Below are 26,218 nucleotides of genomic sequence, written 5' to 3' on the forward strand. Positions count from 1 at the left end.
CTTTTGTTGGCTGTGAAAATTAATTTTTCAAGAAATAGTACTGACTGTGATTTCTTCTCCATTCAGTGAAGAAAGGGAGTGACAGGTAATGATTCTGTATCAAGGCTGATTAAAGAATAAAAGGCGGCCTTTCGTAAGATTAAAAAGCAAAGAAAAGGTTGAGAAGAAAGAGCACGAAGAGTGGAAGGGAACAATGGTGTACTCGCTAGCAATGGCAATACGGGTTATTAAAGGGAAGGGTGGGGGCGGGGAACCCTGGACTACTCAGGATGCAACGAGAGGAAGCCACGCTAAACAGCAAAGCGGGATCCTAGAGGGGCAGGGCCCACCTCAGCGCGCAGGCGCAACGAGGCCCAGGTGGCCGCCGCCGCGGAAGCGAAGCCACCTATAGACGCCGCGCCGCTTGGGTCTGCTGCGCATGCGCAGGCGGATCCGCGCTGGAGTCTTCATCTTTACCACCGCTGCTGCCGCCTTCCTGGGATTTGAGTCTCGAGCTTTCTTCGTTCGCTCGCCGGCGGGTTCGCGCCCTTCTCGCGCCCCGGGGCTGAGAGGCTGGGAAGGGGTTGGAGGGGGCTGTTGATCGCCGCGTTTAAGTTGCGCTCGGGGCGGCCATGTCGGCCGGCGAGGTCGAGCGCCTAGTGTCGGAGCTGAGCGGCGGGACCGGAGGGGATGAGGAGGAAGAGTGGCTCTATGGCGGTACGAAACTTCCTGTCCCTGTCTCTTTCTCGGGTTCTCTTAGGCCTCCCCTCTTGGCCCTCAAACGGCCGGCGTTCCGGCCCCTCGCGCCGCCCCTTCGGGCCTCTGGTTGGGAGTCCTGTCCGGCCTGACTTAGGCCGAGCGCAGCGTGCGCGTGCCCCCCGCTCCCGCGGCGGTCTCCCGCCTGGCCCAAGCCCACTATACGCACCCACCCTGCGGCGGCCGGGCAGGGCTGGGGGGCTGTGACTGGTCCCGGCCCCCGGCTTCGCCGTGCTTTCCCTGGGGCGTCTCGGTCGCCTCGCTGCTGCGCTCTTTACCCTTGTTTTTTTCCGTCGATTCTGAGGTGGTGGTTTTTTGTGTCTGTTTTTGCCCCGTGGCCTTAGGGTGCCCTTCCTGTCCCTTCTTTCAGAAACAGTCATTCTGTAATAATAGCGAAATAAAGTTAATGCTGTACAACTAACGTCTTGTTTCTTGATGGTCAGTTTGTATGGAATGCACCTGCAAGGGTACCTCCTTGTCTGAAAGTCGTGCTTTAAAAATAATTAATTAAGAGAGAGAGAGAGAGAAAGATGGCCCATAAAGAAAACCCTGAATGTCTCCTGTATTAAGGTGAAGTTTTTCTTTTTTAAGAGACTGCCGTTTAACCTACATCATGGAGGTATCTCATGACCCTTCGGCTTATAGTTTTCAGTGTCATCTCATATATTTCTTTTTCTCAAAATAAATTTAATACATCATGTACTTCTCTCTAGAAGGGACATCTGGTTTTTAACTTTCGTTAATTCACAATCCCTTCTTGCCTGTTACACCAGATTTGAAACTTAATGTTTGTTCCTTGCCTAAAACATACATTCTTGATTGTCTTTAGAATAGAATAGTAAAAGTGCACATTGGGCACCACGCAGGTCCTTGATGATGTAACTTTGATAAACTTGTAAAAAAAAAAACCATTATCTTTGGTGGCAAGATTTAGCATTAGTCTTTGAAATGTGAATGTGTAGGATTTCTTTTACAAAGATCTGGAAATCTTCAGTACCTCTTAAGTTTACGCTTATTTTTATACCAGTAAAGTCTGATTTTTTTTTTTCCATAAAATACGTATCTTGTTAAGTAATTATAAGGTGATCTAACTTTGGATGTGCTTATAGGCCCATGGGACGTGCATGTGCACAGTGATTTGACAAAGGACCTAGGTTAGTGCTTGTGATGATCACTTCAGATTTTCATAATACTAGTTTCTTTAAGAGTGGTTTCTTTATTTTGTTTGCTTATTTATTTATTTGTTTATTTTACTTGGTAGATGAAAATGAAGTTGAAAGGCCAGAAGAAGAAAATGCCAGGTTAGTGAAATTTTCTGTTGATGCCTATTACACAGATTGTGTGATACAATGGTTCTGTCAGTTGTCAAAATTATTTTCTTACAATCATTGGCGTCATTACAACACTTACAACATTTTGGAGGGCATCGAATCCTTTAAAGGTTATTCCAGTTTCAGGACCTAATCTTATGCCAATTCTGTTTGTTGATAGTTTAAAGGACAAAGTTTTTGAACTTAGGATTGGACTGATTTTACACTGTTAAGTAACTTGTTACTCTTAAGTGACTTCAGTAGTGAAGTATACAGTATAATCATTAAGCTACCGATAAAAATATTTTAACTTAATTGAAAATGTTTTTAAGTAAATCAGGAACACTCCAAACTACTGCTTTTCCAGTTTATTAACATTTTTGATGGTATAATGGCACTTTGGTTGTAATTTCAATGCTATGTATTATTTACATTCAAAATGTAATTAGCTGATTTGTTATAAGATTGATTTCTTTGTTAGATTATAAGAAAGATGTAAGTATTTGATTATAGAACATATACAGGGAGTCAGAATTTTACCCCGAATTTCAGAAAACAACCCATGCAAAGAAGTACATGGAGATGTCGGCTTTACCCTGACCACTTGCATTAGTGTCAGTAATGGAGAGGTAGGTAGAAGATTTTAAAGAATATTTGGGTTTAAAAAGTGGAAGATATACCACTTCATACCGAGTAAGCTGCAATCAGAAAGATAAAACAGGTGTTGGTGAGGATATGGAGAAATAAAACCCTCATACACTTCTGGTGGGATTGTAAAATGGTGCAGCTGCTTTGAAGAACAGCCTGACCATTTTCTCAAATGGTGAAACATGGAGTTACCATATGAGCCCTCCACCTTAGAGAAATGAAAAACATTCACACAAAAACTTGTACGTGAATATTCGTAGCAGCATTGTTAATAGAAAATGGGAAAAAAAACCTCGCAGCTGCATCAACTGATGAATGGGTAGATTAAGTGTGTTATATGCATACAGTGGAATATTATTTGGCAGGGAAAATAAAATGAAGTACTGGTAGATGTTACAATATGGACCAACCTTGCAAATATGCAAGGGAAGCCGGTCCATAGAGACAGATTACTGGTTGCTAAGAGTTGGGTGAGTGATTGCTAATGTATACAGAGTTCCTTTTGGGAGTGATGCATATATTCTGGAATTAGATAGTTGTGATGGTTGGACTATGTGAACATATTAAAACTCAGTGGTCCTGTTTGAATGGATAGATTGTGTAATATGTGAATTGCATCTCAAAGCTGTTAACAACAAAAAATGAATAGAGGGAAAAAGTGAGAAATGGAAGTAGAAATAGCTTAGGAGGATCTGAAACTACAGTTCAACTTCCTTACCCAAAAAATCCCCTATAGTCTTTTCACTCATTGATATATTATCTGAAATGTTATTTCATTTTAAAATTTATGTGTTCAACTCATTTCCTAATTCAGATCTCAACCACAAAGTTGAGATTAGTTTTAATTTATGTTATGAATGTGATTGAATATTTCTTTATATCCATTCCTTCAGTTGGTCAAGAAATTAATTACAAGGTATAGTTTTACAATCAAATATATTTCTCTCTATGATCATCTTTATCCCATTGATTTTTTTTTATTTTTAATTTTATTTATTTATTTATTTATTTGTTATTATTATACTTTAAGTTGTAGGGTACATGTGCATAACGTGCAGGTTTGTTACATATGTATACTTGTGCCATGTTGGTGTGCTGCACCCATCAACTCGTCATTTACATCAGGTGTAACTCCCAATGCAATCCCTCCCCCCTCCCCCCTCCCCATGATAGGCCCCGGTGTGTGATGTCCCCCTTCCCGAGTCCAGGTGATCTCATTGTTCAGTTCCCACCTATGAGTGAGAACATGCAGTGTTTGGTTTTCTGTTCTTGTGATAGTTTGCTAAGAATGATGGTTTCCAGCTGCATCCATGTCCCTACAAAGGACACAAACTCATCCTTTTTTATGGCTGCATAGTATTCCATGGTGTATATGTGCCACATTTTCTTAATCCAATCTGTCACTGATGGACATTTGGGTTGATTCCAACTCTTTGCTATTGTGAATAGTGCCGCAGTAAACATACGCGTGCATGTGTCTTTATAGCAGCATGATTTATAATCCTTTGGGTATATACCCAGTAATGGGATGGCTGGGTCGTATGGTACATCTAGTTCTAGATCCTTGAGGAATCGCCATACTGTTTTCCCTAATGGTTGAACTAGTTTACAATCCCACCAACAGTGTAAAAGTGTTCCTATTTCTCCACATCCTCTCCAGCACCTGTTGTTTCCTGACTTTTTAATGATCGCCATTCTAACTGGTGTGAGATGGTATCTCATTGTGGTTTTGATTTGCATTTCTCTGATGGCCAGTGATGATGAGCATTTTTTCATGTGTCTGTTGGCTGTATGAATGTCTTCTTTTGAGAAATGTCTGTTCATATCCTTTGCCCACTTTTTGATGGGGTTGTTTGTTTTTTTCTTGTAAATTTGTTTGAGTTCTTTGTAGGTTCTGGATATTAGCCCTTCGTCAGATGAGTAGATTGCAAAAATTGTCTCCCATTCTGTAGGTTGCCTGTTCACTCTGATGGTAGTTTCTTTTGCTGTGCAGAAGCTCTTTAGTTTAATTAGATCCCATTTGTCAATTTTGGCTTTTGCTGCCGTTGCTTTTGGTGTTTTAAACATGAAGTCTTTGCCCATGCCTATGTCCTGAATGGTACTACCTAGGTTTTCCTCTAGGGTTTTTATGGTTTTAGGTCTAACATTTAAGTCTCTAATCCATCTTGAATTAATTTTCGTATAAGGAGTAAGGAAAGGATCCAGTTTCAGCTTTCTACTTATGGCTAGCCAATTTTCCCAGCACCATTTATTAAATAGGGAATCCTTTCCCCATTTCTTGTTTCTCTCAGGTTTGTCAAAGATCAGATGGCTGTAGATGTGTGGTATTATTTCTGAGGACTCTGTACTGTTGCATTGATCTATATCTCTGTTTTGGTACCAGTACCATGCTGTTTTGGTTACTGTAGCCTTGTAGTATAGTTTGAAGTCAGGTAGCGTGATGCCTCCAGCTTTGTTCTTTTGACTTAGGATTGTCTTGGAGATGCGGGCTCTTTTTTGGTTCCATATGAACTTTAAAGCAGTTTTTTCCAATTCTGTGAAGAAACTCATTGGTAGCTTGATGGGGATGGCATTGAATCTATAAATAACCTTGGGCAGTATGGCCATTTTCACGATATTGATTCTTCCTATCCATGAGCATGGTATGTTCTTCCATTTGTTTGTGTCCTCTTTTATTTCACTGAGCAGTGGTTTGTAGTTCTCCTTGAAGAGGTCCTTTACATCCCTTGTAAGTTGGATTCCTAGGTATTTTATTCTCTTTGAAGCAATTGTGAATGGAAGTTCATTCATGATTTGGCTCTGTGTTTGTCTGTTATTGGTGTATAAGAATGCTTGTGATTTTTGCACATTAATTTTGTATCCTGAGACTTTGCTGAAGTTGCTTATCAGCTTAAGGAGATTTTGGGCTGAGACAATGGGGTTTTCTAAATATACAATCATGTCATCTGCAAACAGGGACAATTTGACTTCTTCTTTTCCTAACTGAATACCCCTGATTTCTTTCTCTTGCCTAATTGCCCTAGCCAGAACTTCCAACACTATGTTGAATAGGAGTGGTGAGAGAGGGCATCCCTGTCTTGTGCCAGTTTTCAAAGGGAATTTTTCCAGTTTTTGCCCATTCAGTATGATATTGGCTGTGGGTTTGTCATAAATAGCTCTTATTATTTTGAGGTACGTTATTTTAAAATCTTATTTTCTTATCAAACGTTCTTTAATTTTAATTCTGCAATACGCAACTTGCTGAATTTTATTGGAGGGAACCTTCTACTTTCCCTGAGTCTCACTGTCAACATAGCTTTATGTTTCTTTCTACAACTTCATTTGGGGTGCCATTGAGTTGATTTCATCCTATGGGGGAGAAAACAAATTCACTGTAAAGTGTTATTTTTCTAGAAAAAGCTTAAAATTTTATCATGTTTCTAACATTCTCATGGTGATAGAAAATTAAAACTTCTAAAAGAGTAGGCCTATTGAAGAAAGGAACTCTGCCAAACATACTGCTATCTGGCTTGGTACATCACTGCATTGCTCTACCTAAGTTCCTGCTGTTAGAATTTGCCCCAGTTTCCTACTGACAGGCTCATTGCTGAAGCCCCTGTTTTTCTTAAACATTGCATTACAGTCTCCAATTGTGTTATATCTACCCAAGTTTTGACTAAAGAAAGGATACTGTTTTGTGACATAGGAAGCAAATGGGACTTGTTTCTGGCTACCGAGAAGCTTATTTCAGCAGGAGATAAATGTACTGAACAATTACAGCTGCATATTTGTTTTCTTGAAGCAAGCAGTGGAACAATGAAAATTTAACAGTTAGCTTTTGACTTTTTATCTTTCATTTTGCTTTATTTGGTGATTGTGGTATAAAATGCCACTGTAAAGATCAAATTAATTTACATAGAAACTACCCGACAGAAAGTGCAGTTTAAAAGAGATTAGCAGAAATCTAATGAAAAGTGCTCTGAACTGTGTCAACATCTGGACATTTTTGTTAAGAATGCTACTAAATAATTTAGAAAGTTGGGCCAAATCAGCTACTTGCTTTGTACTTCAATTTTCTTATCTGTGAAATGAGGTGATGGTTAATTCCCACTGTTGAAATTTTAGTTACTAAAAAATGTAAGAAACCAATTACGCTATGGTACTGGAAGTGTTATTTGCTGGTAAATGACCATATGCTTGAGTTTCATGGGAATGTGAATGTTTTATTGTTGCATACCAGTTTTGTTGGGAAAAGACAAGTTCAAGTATTAACTGGTCTTAAAGTAATTACTTTTAACGTTCATGAGAATTAGCTCCTTACTAATATCAAATTGGAGAACAGCCTTGAATGAAGATACTTTTTTTAATCTTAAAATTTTATTTTTTATTCAATAAAGGACGTATGTTCAATAAGATTGATAACATAGAGAACCAAGAAGAAGCGTGTATATTAACTGAATACTGAAAGAGTTAATGTGATTATACCACAAATCTGAGTTCTTGAACACCAAGGAAAAGAGGAAACTGTATTACGTAGGTGTGGGTAGTGATAGTAGTAGTACATGGTACACAGTGGATGTTCAGTAAAGATTTAGGATAATTAAAATTAAGTTTGTCATATAGTTTTAAAATGTGTAAAAAGTTTGAATTTCAGCCCACCATCAAATTATAAATCATTAATTGCGTTCTTTTTTTTTTTTTTTTTTTGAGACAGCCTCTCACTCTTGCCTAGGCTAGAGTGCAGTGGCATGATCACAGCAACCTCCACCTCCCAGGTTCAAGCCATTGTCTGCCTCACCCTCTGAGTAGCTGGTTTTACAGGCGCCCACCACAATGCCTGGCTAATTTTTTTTTTTATGTTTTTAGTAGAGGTGGGGGTTTTATCATCTTGGCTACGCTGGTCTTGAACTCCTGACCTCATGATCCACCCGCCTCAGCCTCCCAAAGTGCTGGGAGTACAGGTGTGAGCTCCTGCTCCCAGCCTGGCATTTGCATTCTACTTACAATGTTGAGTACTTGTTTTATGCAAGTTACTAGAAATAACAGGGAATACGACCGTCAGATTTTACCATTACTGTCTCCAGTGGAGAATAATTTTAGGGACTTTATTAGATGTAGCTTAGAAATACTAATTTAACCTATCTGCACTTCGGAAGAGTAATGCCTGACGTGTATACTTATTTTTGTTGTTTGTAGTGCTAATCCTCCATCTGGAATTGAAGATGAAACTGCCGAAAATGGTGTACCAAAACCGGTAACATAAGGCTTTGAAATCCAGTTACTTTCCCGATACAAATCTTTATCAATAGCTTCACAGTTTACATAGAAAACAAGCTGACATTTTACATTACCTTCAGTATCCTGTGTTATGTGACCCTTTCTTATATCTCCTACTGCATCTGGTGCTATCAAAAACATATATAGGAATTAGCAAGGAGGAAAAGAAATAGTAGAAAGACGTCAGAGGAAAATAGTATGTGCAAAGGCTTGATGTTTATTGCTTTCAAGGAACTGAATGGTTATAAATCTACTGAATATAGTGTGCCTGGTTTTCAGAGCAAGTTTTGAGTCCCACAGCCTTTGAATGTTGTGATGTTTTAGCAGTGCTTTTTAATGTATGTGACAGTCCCTGACTGCATGCCTGCATGCCTTTGATACTTTGTGAGGTGAACGTATCTCTGGGTCCTATGAATATTTGTACATTTTAATCCTATAAAAAGAAGGAAGTTACTGTTCTGCAAGTTTGTAGTTGTGTACAAAAAGTATTTTGCATATGTCATCTACTTATTTACTATGATGTGATTAAGCACAAAATAGCCTTTAAGAGCCAAAGTAAAATCTTCACAAATGTAGAATTTGCATGTAGGGCCTCTTCTAGGTATACAAGAATACCAAGAATAATTGAGCGTCTACTTAACTATTTGGTACTTCTTATGTTTTGGGTTTTTTTAAATTCTTTAATTGATTTGGTACTTTTTATTTGGGACATTGTGAATCTTAAAATTGTTTTCCTCTTAGATTCTTTTTTTGCCAAGAATTCTCAAATATGTATTTTTTATAGTTTTATTTTGTAGATATCTTAGTAAGTTGCTTTAGATCCTTTTTGCAAGAGGGGCAGATATAATAGTAAAAAAAAAAATATGAGGTGTTGTTTACCAAAAGGAGATGATGCCAAAAAAGATTTCATTTCTTTATTCATAGTCTTATCCTTTTTATTATGTAGAACATCAAAATTATGAGTTGAAATAGGTGGCAGCATTATAAGCTTGTAACTTTTAAATTATATCTCAAAAAACTACAGAGTGGGGCCGGGCGCAGTGGCTCACACCTGTAATTCCAGCACTTTGGGAGGCCAAGATGGGTGGATCACCTGAGGTCAGGAGTTCGAGGCCAGCCTGGCCAACATGGTGAAACCCTGTCTCTGCTAAAAATACAAAAATTAGTTGGGCATGGTGGTGGGCATCTGTAATCCTAGTTACTCTAGAGGCTGAGGCGGGAGAATTGCTTGAACCTGGGAGGCGGAGGTTGCAGTGAGCTGAGATCACACCACTGCACTCAAGCCTGGGTGACAAAGTGAGACTCTGTCTCAAGAAAGAAGAAAGAAAAAAAAACAGGGTGGTTACTTTTTTTAGTTATTAGTATTAGATGTTGAAATGAATTATTGAATGTATGTTATAATTTGTTTATGTTCATGTAGAAAGTGACTGAGACTGAAGATGATAGTGATAGTGACAGCGATGATGATGAAGATGATGTTCATGTCACTATAGGAGACATTAAAACGGGAGCACCACAGTATGGGTATGTTATTTTTTAGTAAGTAACAATTGTGTAAACGCTATATAGCAAAGAGAGTGTGCCTATATTAATTTCTCAGTGGTTGATTCCATTGTTTTTACGTTTTTCTATTTTAACATAAAAGAACTCTTGTTAAAGTTTCATCATGAAGATACTTCTTTCCTAAAATAAAGTTAACTGATTAGGCAAAGGTACATGGAAGCAGCAGTTTTTGATCCTGAATTTAAAGTGCTTTTATAAAAGAATTGAGTACTAGGCCAGTCATGGAGGTTCATGCCTGTAATCCCAGGACTTTGGGAGGCTGAGGTGGGTGAATCACCTGAGGTCAGTTCAAGACCAGCCTGACCAGCATGGTGAAACCTCATCTCTACTAAAAATACAAAAATTAGCCAGGCGTGGTGGTGGGTGCCTGTAATCCCAGCTACTGGGAGGCTAAGGCAGGAGAATCACTTGAACCTGGTAGGTGGAGGTTGTAGTGAGCCCAGATTGAGCCACTGCACTCCAGCCTGGATAACAGTGAGACTCTGAGCTACTCGGAGGCTAAGGCAGGAGAATCACTTGAACCTGGTAGGTGGAGGTTGTAGTGAGCCCAGATTGAGCCACTGCACTCCAGCCTGGATAACAGTGAGACTCTGTCTCAAGGGAAAAAAAAATACTATAAATTCTTTATTTAGAATTAGAAATCCTTAAATTGTAATTTGTATCTGTGCTTATTGTTTCGCTTTATTACTTATCCAGACCTGAGTTTAGGTTTTTAATTTTTTTGTCCAATAAAAACAATATCAAAAGTATTTCTTTTTGTTGTTAATAGTGTTTTCAGGTTTTTAATTCTCCTGTAGGCCTTTTAGGCCAATGTTTGTCTCAAATTTTGTGTTCTATAAACTGGACCAAGTGAATGGACTGTCATTGACGCATTGAGCACATAAAGAATCTCACAGAAAGATTGGAAGGGAAATGCATTGAAGTACGAATTGTGATTTAGTTACAATAGGAGAATAAGAGTTAATGTGTTTTGTTTTTCAGATTGGCTGTATAATGTTGTTATAGCTTATGCATTGGAAACAAAATACATTAATTTCACTGTAGTTCATTAAGCAACCTCATCTGGAATCAACTAGTATATACAAAAATATTGTTAAATATTTTATTAGTAGAGTCATTTGTTTTCAAAAGTCATTTCAGGAAGCTTAAAGCCAGTTCAGTTATTGTCATAGTCAGTTTTGTATTATAGTAATGATACATGTACCCATGTAATTTTAAAATCCTAGTACCTTTTTAGGGAACAGAGTAAAGAGGCTAGTTTTTCATGTTAGGGGTGCATATTCTAAATGTGCTCCTCATTCTCATTTGGGAAAGTAAATAATTACTTAATGACAAAGTTGGGCTTATACTGTACTACTAGTAGGGCTTTCTGCTAATAATAGGCCTTTACTATCTGTATTATGCAAAAGAAACACTTATATAAAATTGTAATAATTGCATGTTCATTAAATATTATATAAAATTATTTGTACTTACAAGTTATAGAACAATTTGAAGCAAATGACAATTTTTTTGGATTGTGAATGGTACCTTTTTTTGGTAGAAATTGCACTCAAATATTAAATATATGTGGACTTTCGTAGTACCTTACTAAACTTTTATTTCTTACAGCAGTTTTTAGTTTTATGCATTGTAATTATGTTTATACATATTTATTACCTTTAGACATTTTAGATTTCTATAGAGTAGAAACCATTGTATTCAAAACTCTTCAAAAAAACAGGAAACTGATTTATGAATTTTTCTCTTCCTCACATTGCCTTAAATATAGTAAGTGTGCCGTAAATGGTTAATGACTAAATAAACTGAATGTTATTTAGTTACAGTTGTCTCTGAAGGTTTTTTCCCCTTAGACATTTGATTATGAAAATTTTCCAATACTCACAAAAGTTGAAGGAATTGACCTGTGACTGCTCATTTACCTATCACCTAGATTATACAATCTGCATTTTGCTTTGTTTGCTTGAACTCATATCCCTCTATCTATGCCTTTACCCATTTATCAGTTGATTTATTTTTTATTCATTTTATGAATTTCCAAAGTAAAGTACAAGTATTTGTGAAGAGTGTAAAGTTGCTTAACCTCTGTATTTCAGGGTATATCCCTTGAAAACAAAGTCCGTGAGAAAATGAAATTTGATAAACATTTACTTATGCGCAGCGTTTTCAGAAGCAAATTTAAAGAACAAACTGTGTTAAAGGAATAGTACTGAATTGATTTATTGTAAATTGTTACAGGTTGTTTTTTTAGGTAACATACCTTTGTTACAAGTTCATTTTATATGTGTGTAAGGTATGAAGAAAACCAAGTCTTAAAGTAGGAATAATTTATCTTGGAAAGTAGTTTGTTACCTATCTCTGTGATGTTCATCCATTTATATACTCAATAAATACTTTTTAAAGGCATAATTTATTTGGCACTGTGTTAAGTAGCAAAGATAATGTGCCTTTATTAAACCATCTATGATCATTCCATTATTATATTTTTTTTACATTTACCGTGCTACAAAAGAACTCTTGGTAAAATCATCATGAAATTTCCTGGAGTCAACAAATTAGATAGAGTTACATGAAAGCAGCAATTTTTTTATTTGTGAATGTATTAATTGATGAGAATACAAGAAGTTATTATTTTCCAGAGGTAGTGAGGAAAACAGACATGTGAGTAAATATTTTCAGTGCAACATAAGTGCTACAATGGAAACATGTACAAAGTGATTAGAAAAGTTTGAGAGGAGAGTTGCTGAAAGCCTACAGGTATTGAAGAGAAGATCCCAGAGGTGACATTTGAATTTGAATAGTTTTTGAGATGGGAGACAGTGGTTTTTAGGTGGAGGACACTGCTTAAAAATAAATGTAGTAGATGCATGGCTTGGAGGAAGTACATGGCTGGAGGATAAGGTAGATGAAAAGAGATGGTTGAAATCACTTATGAAAGGAGTTAGGATGCATTTGCTATGTCTTTGTAGACCTTGCAAGGTTGTCCAACCAGCCGACGTTATGTTGTTGTTGTTGTTGTTGTTCTGTTTTGGTTTGTTTTAGGCTTTTAGCTGCCCAAAGCCGTGGTTTTTAGTTTCTGTCTCCAGTGATAAATGGAAAAGAGGGTTGATGAAGGGGCTTTACTGGCCTAACCAGAACAGAAACTGAGGACCTATGACTGTATTCTCTCACTTAGACACCCCGATTAGGTTTTTAGATAGATTATATTATTTGAAAAGGTATTACCTTTAGACACTTTAGATTTCTATAGAGTAGAAACCATTGTAGCATCAGTAGTTGAGATGGGTTAGATGGAGAGACATTGACTAATAGATGTGAAGTAGTTGTCCAGGTGAGATGATAATCTAGACTAAGGTAGCAGTAGTAGAGAGATGAATGGGAAAATAGTATATTTGAATATTTGAGAAACAAATATAGTCAGGCATGTGGTATACACCTGTAGTCCCATGGACTTGGGAGGCTGAGGTAGGAGGATCGCTTGAGCCTTGGAGTTTCACGGCAGCCTGGGCCATATAGTAAGATCTTGTCTCAAAGAATAAAAAGAAAGAAATAACAAATAACATGGGTAACTGGTTGGTTGTGGATGGAGGAGGAGATAAAGGGACTTAAAGATTTCTAGAGCAGTTAATTGGGTCCAGGTGGGCGCTACTCCTCCCACCTCCCACAAAATAGATTCATTTGACATGTTTATTTTGAAGTTCCTATAGAAAATCCAAGTATAGGATCTAGCATTTAGGGTGGTCTGAGAGTTCATGGGGATCTATTGGACATTTTATCAAATTTGCCTCTGCAAATTTTCATACCACTAAGCTTCTCTACGCAGAATGAATACAAAGGCTTGTGGCTTGAAAAAGAAAAATGATGTTTTAAAAGGCAGAATGGGGAATAGAAAGTAGCTAGATGGAAAGCAAAGAAGCTCATCTATTGAAGACTTAGGGCTAAGCCTTTTATAAAAATGCCATTTTATTCTATAGCAGTCCTGTAAGAGAACAGTTTAGAGAAAATCCTTGATTTTTCTACATTTGTAGAAAAATCATGTACGTCATATGTAGATAGCACTAAGTCACTTTTGCTGAATTTGGATTGTTAAAATGTAAACATCGTGAAGGTAGGGACCAAATTTGTCCAGCTCCTCATACTTTTTCCTTAGCCTAGAATCATACCTGACATGGTTTTGGTGCTCAGTAAGCATTACATGAATTAATCAGTCTATAAAGTGATTATTTCAAGTTGGTGACGATAGTACTGCTTGACAGTAATATTTGGTCCACTTTGTAATTCTTGCATTTCTAGCTGTGAAGCTACAATTATTTGATACAATTACTTAAACATTTTATTGCATTTACATTTTTCTTTTTTAAGTGGAAAAGAAAAATGACAGTGCAAATGTAACTCAACCTAAGTCTTATATTTAGTACATTAGAGACAAAAGATGGAAGTAATTATTATTAGACCCAAAGCAGTGAATCTAAAGTCCAGATGGCTGAACTTCTGAGAGAAAAGAACCAAATATGTCACATGAATATAATGTGAGAAACATATCATTGAAAATACCTATGACTTGAGGTCTTACTGATATCTTTTTTTTTGAGACGGAGTCTCACTGTGTGGCCCAGGCTGGAGTGCAGTGGCGTGTTCTCGGCTCACTGCAAGCTCTGCCTCCCGGGTTCATGCCATTGCCCTGCCTCAGCCTCCTGAGTAGCTGGGACTACAGGTGCCCGCCACCACGCCTGGCTAATTTTTTCTATTTTTTAGTAGAGAGGGGGTTTCACCGTATTAGCCAGGATGGTCTCGTGATTTGCCCGTCTCAGCCTCCCAAAGTGCTGGGATTACAGGTGTGAGCCATCACCTGCTGTCTTACTGATATCTTTTTGTTCAGTGGGAGTTGGTCCTTCTTTGCCCATTCCTGTTTTCTTCTAATTTCCCTAGTAACAGAAAAGTCTATTTTAATTAGTATATTTGATAATACTACGCATATATAAGAATCCATTATATAAAAAAGGTAAAGAACTATCTGTAACCCCTTACAGAAAATTTATATGAGGCTCATTTATACAAGTATAAATGCAATGAAATATTCAAATAATTATATACGAGTCTTAGATGTCTTGGCCAAGATTACACTAACAACTGACAAAACATTTGAATGTGGATTGGTCCAACTTCAGAAATTTTTTTCTTTATCATTGTGTATTATATTACATCTAAAAAGGTGCAGCTTAATACTTTTTTCAAGTATATGCATTCATGTAACTACAACCAGATCAAGATATGAAACATAATTGGCATCCTAGAAGTTTCTCTCATTTTTCCTCTTGGTCATTAACCACCCACCACCGGTAAACACTGTTCTGCTTTCATGCTAGACTTATTTTTGAATTTCATGACAATAAATTTCTATTATGGACTCCATGAATGGTTGAAAAAGGATTTATTAACAATATCAACTGCGGGAAGAACTGAAAGGCCACTGGATTTAACAACAAGTTGGAGGAATTTTACTTATGCTTAAGATTGCTGTATGTGTAATAACTGGCAGGCAAGGAAATGAAGAAAAGGGGTATAAACTATGTTTCCCTTCTTAGCCTTATTTCTTGTGAAGTTTGTTACAGTAGAATGTTGAGTTAGTGGCAAAGAGATTTTTGAAATGGAAACAAGTCAGTTTTTTTTTTTTTTAATGTTTTTGCCTTTTATTGAGCAAGTGACTTTAGAAACTAGTTTAAAATGTTTTTTTAAAATGTGTGTTAGCTGGGCACGGTGACTCACTCTTGTAATCTCAGCATTTTGGGAAGCCAAGGCGGGAGGATTGCTTGAGCTCAGGAGTTCGAGACCAGCCTGGACGACATGGTGTGAGATCTCATCTATCCAAAATTTAAAAAATAAAAATAGAAATTATAAAAAATAGAAAAATAAAAATAGAAATATTACTGCTTTGTTTAAGCTTTTCAGGATAATTTTTGGTTTTTTGTTTGTTTGTTTTTAGGAGTTATGGTACAGCACCTGTAAATCTTAACATCAAGACAGGAGGAAGAGTTTATGGAACTACAGGTAAAGTTTGTATTTTCTGTTGCATCAGTAGGGAAATAAGGCACATATCTTAAATAGGTCTTAATCACTCTTTTTTCAGTGGGACACAGAGTCTGACTTTGTCACCCAGACTGGAGTATAGTGGCGCAATCTTAGTTCACTGCACCCTCCATCTTCCAGGCTCAAACCATCCTCCCACTTCACCTTCCCAAATAGCTGGGACTGTGGGCGTGCACCACCATGCTTGGCCAATTTTTGTGTTTTTATGTAGAGACCGAGTCTCGCCATGTTGTTCAGGCTGGTTTCGAACTTTTGAGCTTAAGTGATCTGCCTGCCTTGGCCTCCCAGACTGTTGAGATTCCAAGTGTGCGCTGCTGCGCCTGGCCAAGGTGATAATATAATAGCTCTTTTTAAAGGTAATTTTTGACCATACATCACAGGGACTGGTAAATTTTTTCTGTAAATAGTCCAGTAGCACATATTTTAGGCTCTGCTTTGTTTGGAATGCTTGCCAGGTTTTTTGCCAGGGATAGTAAAAAAATGTTTGTTTTCTGTTTGTGTGTGTATGTGTGCCAGGAATAGTAAAAAGGTGTTTCTATTTTCTGTTTGTCTATGGTATGTCCCAACTTCTTGCAAGTGTAGCTCCTTCATTTTGTAATTTTATAAAACAGGAACAAAAGTCAAAGGAGTAGACCTTGATGCACCTGGAAGCATTAATGGAGTTCCACTCTTAGAGGTAGATTTGGATTCTTTTGAAGATAAACCATGGCGTAAACCTGGTAAGACTGTTGTGGATTATATTAATTTCAATATTTTTAGTGTGAAGTCATCAGAAAATTTTTTGAGCATCAATTTAGATTTTTATTTTTTCATTATAATTTTAATTGTCTTAAGCAAATGATGAGTAATAATGACTTGGATTATTAAATCTTACTGGCGGCCTCATATTACTTAAAATGTAGACTTATTGTTTATTATAATAACATTTCTAAAGGAAATAATTTGATCAAAAATTTTATAGTCTTTTTGCCACCATAAATGATAGAGTGATAACTGATAGAACTCTAAATTTATATTTTTATAGTTTAGTATATTTTTGATGCTGCATAAAAATAGAGCTGAAATATTTGTACACTAAAGATGTGTTTTATCTTTAGGTGCTGATCTTTCTGATTATTTTAATTATGGGTTTAATGAAGATACCTGGAAAGCTTACTGTGAAAAACAAAAGAGGATACGAATGGGACTTGAAGTTATACCAGTAACTTCTACTACAAATAAAATTACGGTAATTAAGAAATACTCCGGAATACCCTTGGCTTGTCTACCGTCCCACTTTTACTCCCCAAATAAATCACTTCCCTATAAAAGTGGTTAAATGATATACGATAGTTTAAAAATTCCATTTTGCTTACCATGTTTGTTTTTCCCTTCCCTCCCTTTTAGAGTTTTGTATTAATGATTATCTGATGTTCTTACTTTCAAATCACAGACTAGCCACAGCTAGTTTGTCTTTATATGGCCTATTAATTAAATATTATGTGGTATCTTAATGGGGAATATGTTATTTAACTTAGGCCGAAGACTGTACTATGGAAGTTACACCAGGTGCAGAGATCCAAGATGGCAGATTCAATCTTTTTAAGGTGAATTTTAGTAAATTATCCTTGGTTGCTCTCATTTTTTGTTCTTGAGTCTGCTCCCATACCACTACTCAAGGGACAAGCTTAAAGTGGAAATAGCTACCTTTTTTCCAAACCTTCAGCTTCCTGGTGACTTACAAATTTGCTGATTGTTGTTTTATCTCCACTTTTGCAAGCATGTGAATTTATAGCCTATTATACTAACAAATGCCAAGTAAAACTGTTCTTTGCTATATGTTGTGATTTCATTTTGAGTTGTAATACGTGTTTGTAGGATAGAAAAGTTAGTGGCAACAGATTAAGCTCTCATTGTAGATAATACTCTAATCTTTATCAACAGAATTGGAGACTTTTTTGTTTTCTTTAAAAAAAATGGTAAGGAAGTGGCATACTGTTTATCTCTATGATACTGGTAACACTGATATCATTGGTGTAATGCCCCGATAGCTCAAGATATCTTCAAAAATCTTAGACATTCTCTGAGAGGCTTTAAGAACTCAACAGAATGAGATAAAGCCATTGATTTTAAAAATTGGTACTTGAAAGGAGTAGGTTTATGTGAGAGACTTTGAGGTTGATACTACAACTTGTGTATCAAGTCTGGTTTCTGGCTTCTCCATTGCATGGTATGATCACAGACCCAGTCCAAAGAATAATAGTATATTGTCATAGTTCTTTTATGGAAAACTGGTTGTGTACTCTTTTTTCTTTACCTTGATGGTTGATTCTTGTATTGAATAACACTGAGGTGAAGATTGGGAGTGGCTTTTAGATTGGGTTATATACTCAGGGAACTTTAGTGGACTGGAAAGAGACCTCTGCTCCCCTTTTGGGTTTGCAGCCCTGTCCACCAGAATACTGCCTTATGCAGTGTGTGTGCTGTGTCTGCAGATAAACCACTCTACTGTACACAGTTCTATATAGATAATTTTATTTTTAATTTACATTCTACTTTGTATATTTGGTTCTTCTTTTGCAAATATTTTGAAAGTGTGTGGTGATGTCTGTTGTATTTTAAAGGGTCATCAGGTTTTTTTGGGTTATATTGTCTATAATGGCATTGAATATATTAAACTTAACTACAATGGGTAGAAAAGTTGTCTTAATGAACTAGTTCATTAGCAGCAGTGCATTTTATTTTTTTTTTAATAGAAACGAGAACTGCCATCATAAACTGTTAGCTTCTGTATACTTTATTTTTTGTAGTAGACTTTAAAAAAGAGAATAAAAAGAAACTCCTAGGGGTCAGTCTCATTGAAGGTAGCCATTATGAATGTGTATTTTATATACATACTGTGTACTGAAAAACTTATTTTGAAGTTTCTTTTGGTTATGTGAGAGGAGGTCAGGTCAATCCATTCTGATTGGATTCTGAATGAAAGATTTGAATTTGATGGGTACAGTCTTCATGGTTTTCTTGCCTTGATAGTGTGTTTAAATACTAACATGTTTGGTAGAAATACTGATTTGGGAAGAGGGTGTGTATTAAGACTATGTGTGGCAAACATTTTTTCTTTATGTATATTATGGTCTGTAAGAAATTTTGGAAATAGGACCATAATGAGCAGGACATTGATTTTAAACTAGCCTGCAGACGTTTGTGTGGCCAATAGGAAGCTGTTTGAAAGTTCCTGAGCAGTAGAATGAAGTGCAGATCTGGTTTTTAGAAAAGGAACTGGCAGCAGGATGGGCTGTAGAATGAAAGGGATATGAAATAGATAGGGTTATGTTGCCATACTATAGGAATGAAATGAACTAGGGCCTGAACTCACTTACGAGGGTGAATGGGCAAAGGAGTGGATTTAAGAATTAAAATTTATTTTCATATCTACTGCAAATAGAATTTTTTCATCCTTAAGTGTGAGACAACCCATCAGCCTCTTTAAGATAACTTTATTTACTTTTCATTAAATAATTTTCAAACCCAGTAACAAGTAGAATAGTACACATGAACCCTTAGGTGCTTATGCAGCTTCAACACTTAATGGTGTTTTGACATTCTTGAGGTAACAGCCTTTTATATACTTCAATATGATTAAAGTTTTACTAAAAAGCAAAATAAAGGAAAAAATTTAACAGGTGTAAAAATAAAGCCACTCATTTGGGTGCAAAAACAATTGTGTAATAATTTAGAGTGAGGGGCAAGAGAGAAGTGACTAGTGGGAATAGATAATATGTATGCATGAGAAAACACTGACTACAACGATTTCTTAAAATATTTTTTATTCATTTGTGCACACATGCATAGCTCTTTCCCCCCCCCCCGCCCCCGACTGTGAATCTATGAGCTTTGTCACCAGTTTTCTGAAATTTTACAGTTACGTGTCTTGGTCTGTTTTCATCCATTGTACCAAGCACTCAGTTATACCTTCTCGATTTGGAAGCACTTATGCTTCACTTGTGGAACACTTTCTCTTTTACTTTTTTCTCTGCTTTCTGTTCTATTCTAGATGAATATTGGATATCTTCGAATGGTCTTCTAAATTTTTTTTATTGTTTTTCTCTTTTTCGTCTTTTCCATTATCTGGGAGAATTTTTTTATTCTTAAAATGTTTCCACTTAGTTTTCATTTCTGCTGTTAATTTCCAAGAAAAGTTTTCTTTATTATTTAGTTGTGGCATCTTATTGTTCATGCCTACAGTAATGCAATATCTTTTTCCCCCCTCTTTCAAAGGATATTAATGATAGGCTGTTTTGTTTCTGTTAGATTTTCTTTTCCTGCATAGTCTGTTTTCAACTTGATTATTTTAGTTAGTACTTTCAGCTTCTGACTTTGACTTTTCTGAGATGTTTGTTGATTGTTGGCCATACACTTATGTAAGGGTGGACTGCTAAAATTGATTGGAAGCTCTGTGCATCTGAATAGAACTTGCTTGACTGCAGGCTTCACGGGAGGGCTATTTTTTCACATTCCCTGCTGTAGTTTTAGGTGTTTTTCTTTTTGTGGTAATCAGATTTGTTTCAGATAAAATATTCCAGTATTCTATCTAGAGGGTATATACTTGGCTAATGCAAATGTTCTGGTAACTGGAGCTTCTAATTTCTGAATTTTTGAGGGTCCTGACATGATAATCATTGTCTTTGCTTTCTCATTGCTGGCTTAGGATTCAGTTTTCTTTGGTCTGCTCAGTCAGTTACTATTTTTTAATCTAATTTCAAAGTTCTAAATTTTGTGGCCTTCTTAATTTTTTTCCTATGGGTTGAAACAAAATTGTGATAATTCATTTATGGTTGTCTATTTTTCCTTTTTTTGACTTTTAACATGTAGTAATGTTTTCATAAGTTCTTAAAATTTTTTTATAAATATAATTTAAAATGGCTACATAGTTTGTTATTTGGATACACCTTAGTTTACTTAACAAGGTTTTTTTTTTTTAAGATACTGTTTGTAAAGTTAAACTTTTATAAATGAAGCTATGATAGGCAGCCAAAGGAAATTTCAAAAATAATTTTAAAACTTAGTACAGTGGTAGCATAATTTGGGTGAGTATTTAGCTTCTCAAGGTTGTAGACTTAAGTTTTGTTTGGATTTGTCAGTTCTGACGTAAATTTGTTTTCAGAAAATTAGTTACAATGTCTTATGGTAATTTCTTAAGATATTAGGTCATATGAAATCATCTCATTATGTTCTGGTTAGACAAATTTTGAGTCTGTAATCTTGAGTGTAACATCTGAATATAAACAAATGGAAAATCAAGTTGACTAGAAAGGTTGCTAGAATAGTGAGGATTTTCAGAGTTGTTTAATAGAATGAGGATATTATGAAGAAATTAAGGAAAAAAGAAAAGCTGGGAAACACAGGCAATTTTTGTGTGTTTAAAAATCTGTGCCATTTTCCTAATATCTTCTCTTACCTCACCTCTCTCTTTCTAATATCTCTTCCACATCTCTTCTCCAGTCCTTCCTGGTTCCTCCTTCCCAGTTTTTAACTGAGCATTGACTGTGCCAGGAAGTATCTTAGGCTTTGTGGGGAAGGGGAGGTCACCATAATAGACATGGAGCCTATAGTCTGGACATTTATTGTGCTTAATGGGAAAATTTAGATATTAATTAAATAATCATGCTAAAGATGATACAAACTACATGTTCTATGGAGTTTGAAGGAGTGACATTTAAGTTGATTCCCAAAGTCAGTCAAGTAACAAATATTTATTGAGTACTTGTTGCGTGCCAGGTACTATTTTAGGATGAGACATAATAATAAGGTGATGGAATTTTGTGTGTGTGTGTGTATGTGTGTATATCTGTATTAATTTTTTTGATTTCTTATTTATATATCTCAGCATCACAGGGTTGAAAAGCACCTCAACAAATCCTGTTAGAATAATGAGCACTCATCTTGTGGATATAGATATCACCCTGAGTAGGATTTCATTGGCATAACTGTATTTTATGATTTTTTTTTTTTTTTGTCTTGAGACAGAATTTTGCTCTTGTTGCCTATGCTGGAGTGCAATGGTGCGATCTTGGCTCACTGCAACCTCCACCTCCTGGGTTCAAGTGATTCTTCTGCCTCAGCCTCCCGAGTAGCTGGGATTACAGGTGTATACCACCACATCTGGATGTTTTTGTATTTTTAGTAGAGACAGGGTTTCACCGTGTTGGCCAGGCTGGTGTCGAACTCCTGACCTCAGGTGATCCACCTGCCTCGGCCTCCTGAAGTGCTGGGATTACAGGTGTGAGCCACTGCACCCTGCCATAACTGTATTTTAGATGTTAACTTTAAGTAGGCCTTTTAAAGGAATTATCTATACAAAAGAATCATTGATATAATAGAACTTCAAAGGAAATAAAACATCGGCTTCTTATAATTAGAATTACATGGTGAGGAAAAGATTCAAAAACAAATGTTTCTATGTTGAGACAAAATGAACTACAATTTGAATCTTTTTTTTCCCAAGACAGAGTCTTGCTGTCACCCAAGCTAGATAAAGTGCAGTGGCGTGATCTTGACTCACTGCAACCTCTGCCTCCCGGGTTCAAGCAGTTCTCCTGCCTCCCGGGTTCAAGCAGTTCTCCTGCCTCAGCCTCCCGAGTAGCTGGATTACAGGTGCCTGCCACCACTCCCAGCTAATTTTTTTAGTTTTAGTAGAGACAGTTTCACCATGTTGGCCAGGCTGGTCTCAAACTCCTGACCTCATGATCTGCCCACCTTGGCCTCCCAGAGTGCTGCGATTACAGGCGTGAGCCACCATGCTCGGCCTACAGTTAGAATCGTATGCTTTCTTTTACAACCTCAAATGGATATTGCTCATAAAATTAAAAAATCATGCTTTCATAAACATTAAAGCCTGTCATAAAATTAGTGGCAATTAATAGCTTCTTTCTTAGTCTCTCTGTATAAATAACCAGTGAACCATTTATTTTCTCCCTGTCGTGCAAAGCCAAATGGTCAATGCAGTTGATTTCAGATTGAGCATTTTTTATTTTTTATTTATTTATTTTTTTTTTTATTTTTTTTTTTAGATTGAGCATTTTTTAAACTAAATTATTGAAGCATACACAGACTTAATACTTTCAGAGAATTATAGGAATATGAAAGGAAAATTTTGAAATCTGCAGTTTTTACCACCAGAGAGTTCTAAGACATTAAAGAGTATTTTTCTTTTTAACCAATGAAAGAATATTTATGTGCCGAAAAAGATGAGATATTTTTGTTATGGAAGCAAGTGATTGTGCCTCAGACTGGAATTCTTTTGAATTCATATTTTTTTTTTTTTCCCTGTGAAGAGAAACCAGGAAGAAGAAAATCCTGTGATACTAACGCATCATCCCAGGTGCTTCGAAAGGATTCCTTTTTGTATGGGAACTTATAAGCAATCACACTATTGCCGTAATGAGATTCTTTTGGGTGGTTGAGTAACTTTCCTTCATTCTTCTTCTTCTGGTAGAATCAGTAAAGTTAGCTAGAGAGATCAGTGATCACCAGAGAGTGAGCTGTGTGGTAGAGCTTGAATCCAAGTGGTCCAAACACAGTTTTTATTCTTATCCTCCCTCAGGGGAAGGGTGCTCATTAATGGAGTGGCATGCATCTTCACTGAAGGCAGTGTGTCTGTGCTGTTTTCTTCTCATGCCCAAATTAGGTAGTCTCTATCTGTTGATAAAAAGGCTCGTAATAAAAATAAAAAATGCGAAAAGGAATTGTTGAAATCTTATTTCTCTGTCACACAAAAGTGAAGCGATAGCTTTTGGTGTAAACCAAACAATCTGTAAATAGTCTGGAATATCTGTGTGACTCTCTTTACAAATGACAAACCTCACAGTACTGCCAGCTGTGTTTTCTAGGAAGGTTACTGATCACAGATTGGAATTTGGCATATATATTGTAAAGGTAAAGTTGACATATTGGGTGTTGATATGTATTAGATAATTTCTATGGTTTTTTTCCTTGAGCAGCTCAGTAGATGATGGTGCTATTTATTTATATGGGGAAGACTTGTAGAGGATCAGATTAGGGGAAATTAGTAGTTTCGTTTTGGCCATGGTAACTTTGAGATGTCCGTTAGACGTGAAAGAAGTTACACAGAAATTACTGGTGTTCAGGGGAGCAGTTGGGACAATAGTGTCAACTCTGAATATTCCTTGACATCCCCAGGCAGAACAATGCATTTCTTTTTGTGTTATTATAACATCTTTTATCTCTTAGATTTTTGTCATGATATTTATTATATTGCTCTGATTGTTGGTGTGTTTGTTTTTTCCTAAGGTCCAGGATCCTGTTGTGTTTCTCTCTATCAGCTTCTGGTACATAATAGATATTCAATAAATGATGAATGAATAATGTTTACATTCTCTCACCAGATCCTGTCAGTTTTACCTGTCAGGTATCTGTCAAGTCCATTTCTTTCTGTTCCCATTGCCTTAGTGCTGATTCTCATCATCTCATTAGAATCAGGGCATTTAAAAACATTTTTTTTAAGTGCTAGAACTCATTTTCAAATAAACTAAATGTAAAATCCTCATTATGTGAGGGTATCAATTAGGGATTGGTTTGGACACTATTAATAAGAGATCTATCTGACTATAATGGCTTAAGTGTAGAAGAGTTTCTTTTTCTCACACAATGATTAGTTGGGAGGTAGATGATTTTGGAACTGAATTGGTAGTTCAGATATATCAGTCAAAATGTCTTAAGATTGTCTTGGCCTTTGCCTCATGGGAAAGGAGAGTGATGCTGAATTTAAGTGGAGCAGGGAATTTAAATAGAATTTAAATAGAACATAAAATATGCTGTGATATTATTTAAGTGTAAGGAAACTTGAATTTAGTTTGTTTAAATTGAATAGTTTGATGGTAATTTTAAGATAAAAAGATGAGTATAAAAGCAGAAGAGCATAAAGAAGTCATTTCAGCAGTCTAGAGGAATGTGACTGGGCCACAATCAAAGTCTCTACTAAGAGCAGAAAGGATAGGCAAATCTTGGAGAAATTACGGAGTAAGTAGATAACTGGTTTTGAAATTAGTATTAAGAGGGAGAAGGCTGGGCGTGATGGCTCACACCTATAATCCTAGCACTTTGGGAGGCAGAGGTGGGCAGATCACTTGAGGACAGGAGTTTGAGACCAGCCTGGCCAACATGGTGAAATCCTGTCTCTGCTAAAAATACAAAACTTAGCCAGGCATCGTGGTGCACACCTGTAATCCCAGCTACTTGGGAGGCTGAGGCAAGAGAATCACTTTAACCTGGGAGGTAGAGGCTTCAGTGAGCCGTGATTGCACCACTGTACTCCAGCCTGGGCAACAGAGTGAGGAGAGGTATTAAGACAAGTGATTGACTTCAAGCTTTTAAGCCTACTGAACTGGCAGGATGATGGTACTTTTAATGGTCATGGGAGAAATTGTATGGATGTACAGTAGCAGATTATTCACATTTGTGTTACAGGAAATCACAGTCTGAATAGAAAATGGTCAGAATGGGTAAAATGGTCACCTGTTGTTTTCTTAGAATAAGGGTGGTGAGCACAGAATGGGAAAATTCTTCAAGGCCTTTCTTGAATTCAAAACATGAAGTCATAACCAAGTATCTGGGACCTATTTGTGGTGATCTGCGAGAATTTATGAAAGTGCCAAAGAATTACAGTTTATTCTGCTTCTAAGTGTTATTAATGTGAACTTTTTGATAGTTGGAACATTTTGATCCCATGCTCTGTTTGGTGCCTTTCACCTAATACTATTCTAAAATAGGCTATTTTTAATAAATATTCAGCAAAGAAACATTCTTAATGTTTAACTTCAAATTAAATGTTGTAAACTTATTTTAACATCTAAAGTCCATTATGTTTGAGTTTTGTATTAAATTAAACAAGCTAATAACCTTTTTTTTTAAGGTACAGCAGGGAAGAACTGGAAATTCAGAGAAAGAAACAGCCCTTCCATCTACAAAAGCTGAGTTTACTTCTCCTCCCTCTTTATTCAAGACTGGGCTCCCACCGAGCAGGTTAGTTACGTAGTTGTAACTCAATTATTGTACGACATTGGTATCTTTACATTGTGTTTGTGTTATATTAAGTATAAAAGCTCTGAATGTTCTACCAAAAAACTGGAACATTCTACTTTGTTTTAGTACAAAATGAATTCTTCACAAGAAACTTCTTGATATTTTTCCATCTAAAAAGCCTAGGTAAGCAAGAAGTGAAGTGTGGTATGTAGTTATGTATATGTATAAAGAAACAATCTTACATTCAAGAGAGGTGGTAACAATAGTATTCGCTGTTTCCTGTGCTCACTATTCTTACATAAAGAATTATTGGACTTCTAAGTCTATATCTATTGGCCTGAAGGTCTTTTGCTAATTTTAGTGAAAGAGGCTATTGAAATTTCAGCTTGGAAGATCTTTAAAATTGGAACCATTTTTTGTTGTGGTTTGGTTTGATATGATAATACCTCGTATGTTGCAGAAGGTATCAGATGTAAGAGGCAAACATGCTAAAAAATGTCTTTTTTACTTAAATGTGACAAATGGTTACCCTGTTATGCCATTACCAGGAAACTGGTAAAGGATAGTAGGCTAAGACTGGCGAAGTTTGAGGTTAGTAG

General features: G+C 36.5%; 1 protein-coding gene across 21 annotated transcripts in view; it reads left to right on the plus strand.

The window, feature by feature from the left end:
- Nucleotides 1–406: 406 nt before the first annotated feature.
- The window catches only part of FIP1L1 (factor interacting with PAPOLA and CPSF1), a 75,941-nt gene continuing 50,129 nt past the window's right edge, over nucleotides 407–26,218 (plus strand). For 4 of the 21 annotated variants that reach the window (XM_009207100.4, XM_009207101.4, XM_009207106.4 and 1 more), the window contains exons 1-9: nucleotides 411–696; nucleotides 1,845–1,889; nucleotides 1,997–2,036; nucleotides 7,869–7,926; nucleotides 9,370–9,473; nucleotides 15,496–15,560; nucleotides 16,211–16,318; nucleotides 16,697–16,827; nucleotides 25,510–25,619. In XM_009207100.4, the coding sequence (XP_009205364.1) occupies nucleotides 612–696; nucleotides 1,845–1,889; nucleotides 1,997–2,036; nucleotides 7,869–7,926; nucleotides 9,370–9,473; nucleotides 15,496–15,560; nucleotides 16,211–16,318; nucleotides 16,697–16,827; nucleotides 25,510–25,619 (746 nt within the window). In that variant the 5' untranslated portion in view covers nucleotides 411–611. Of the gene's footprint in view, nucleotides 697–1,844; nucleotides 1,890–1,996; nucleotides 2,037–7,868; nucleotides 7,927–9,369; nucleotides 9,474–15,495; nucleotides 15,561–16,210; nucleotides 16,319–16,696; nucleotides 16,828–17,116; nucleotides 17,186–25,509; nucleotides 25,620–26,218 lie in introns of all 21 variants that reach the window. The other 17 variants (XM_021939140.2, XM_021939142.2, XM_021939146.2 and 14 more) reach the window with 10 other exon arrangements.

This window comes from Papio anubis, chromosome 3 (assembly GCF_008728515.1).
Source record: "Papio anubis isolate 15944 chromosome 3, Panubis1.0, whole genome shotgun sequence".
Taxonomy (NCBI): domain Eukaryota; kingdom Metazoa; phylum Chordata; class Mammalia; order Primates; family Cercopithecidae; genus Papio; species Papio anubis.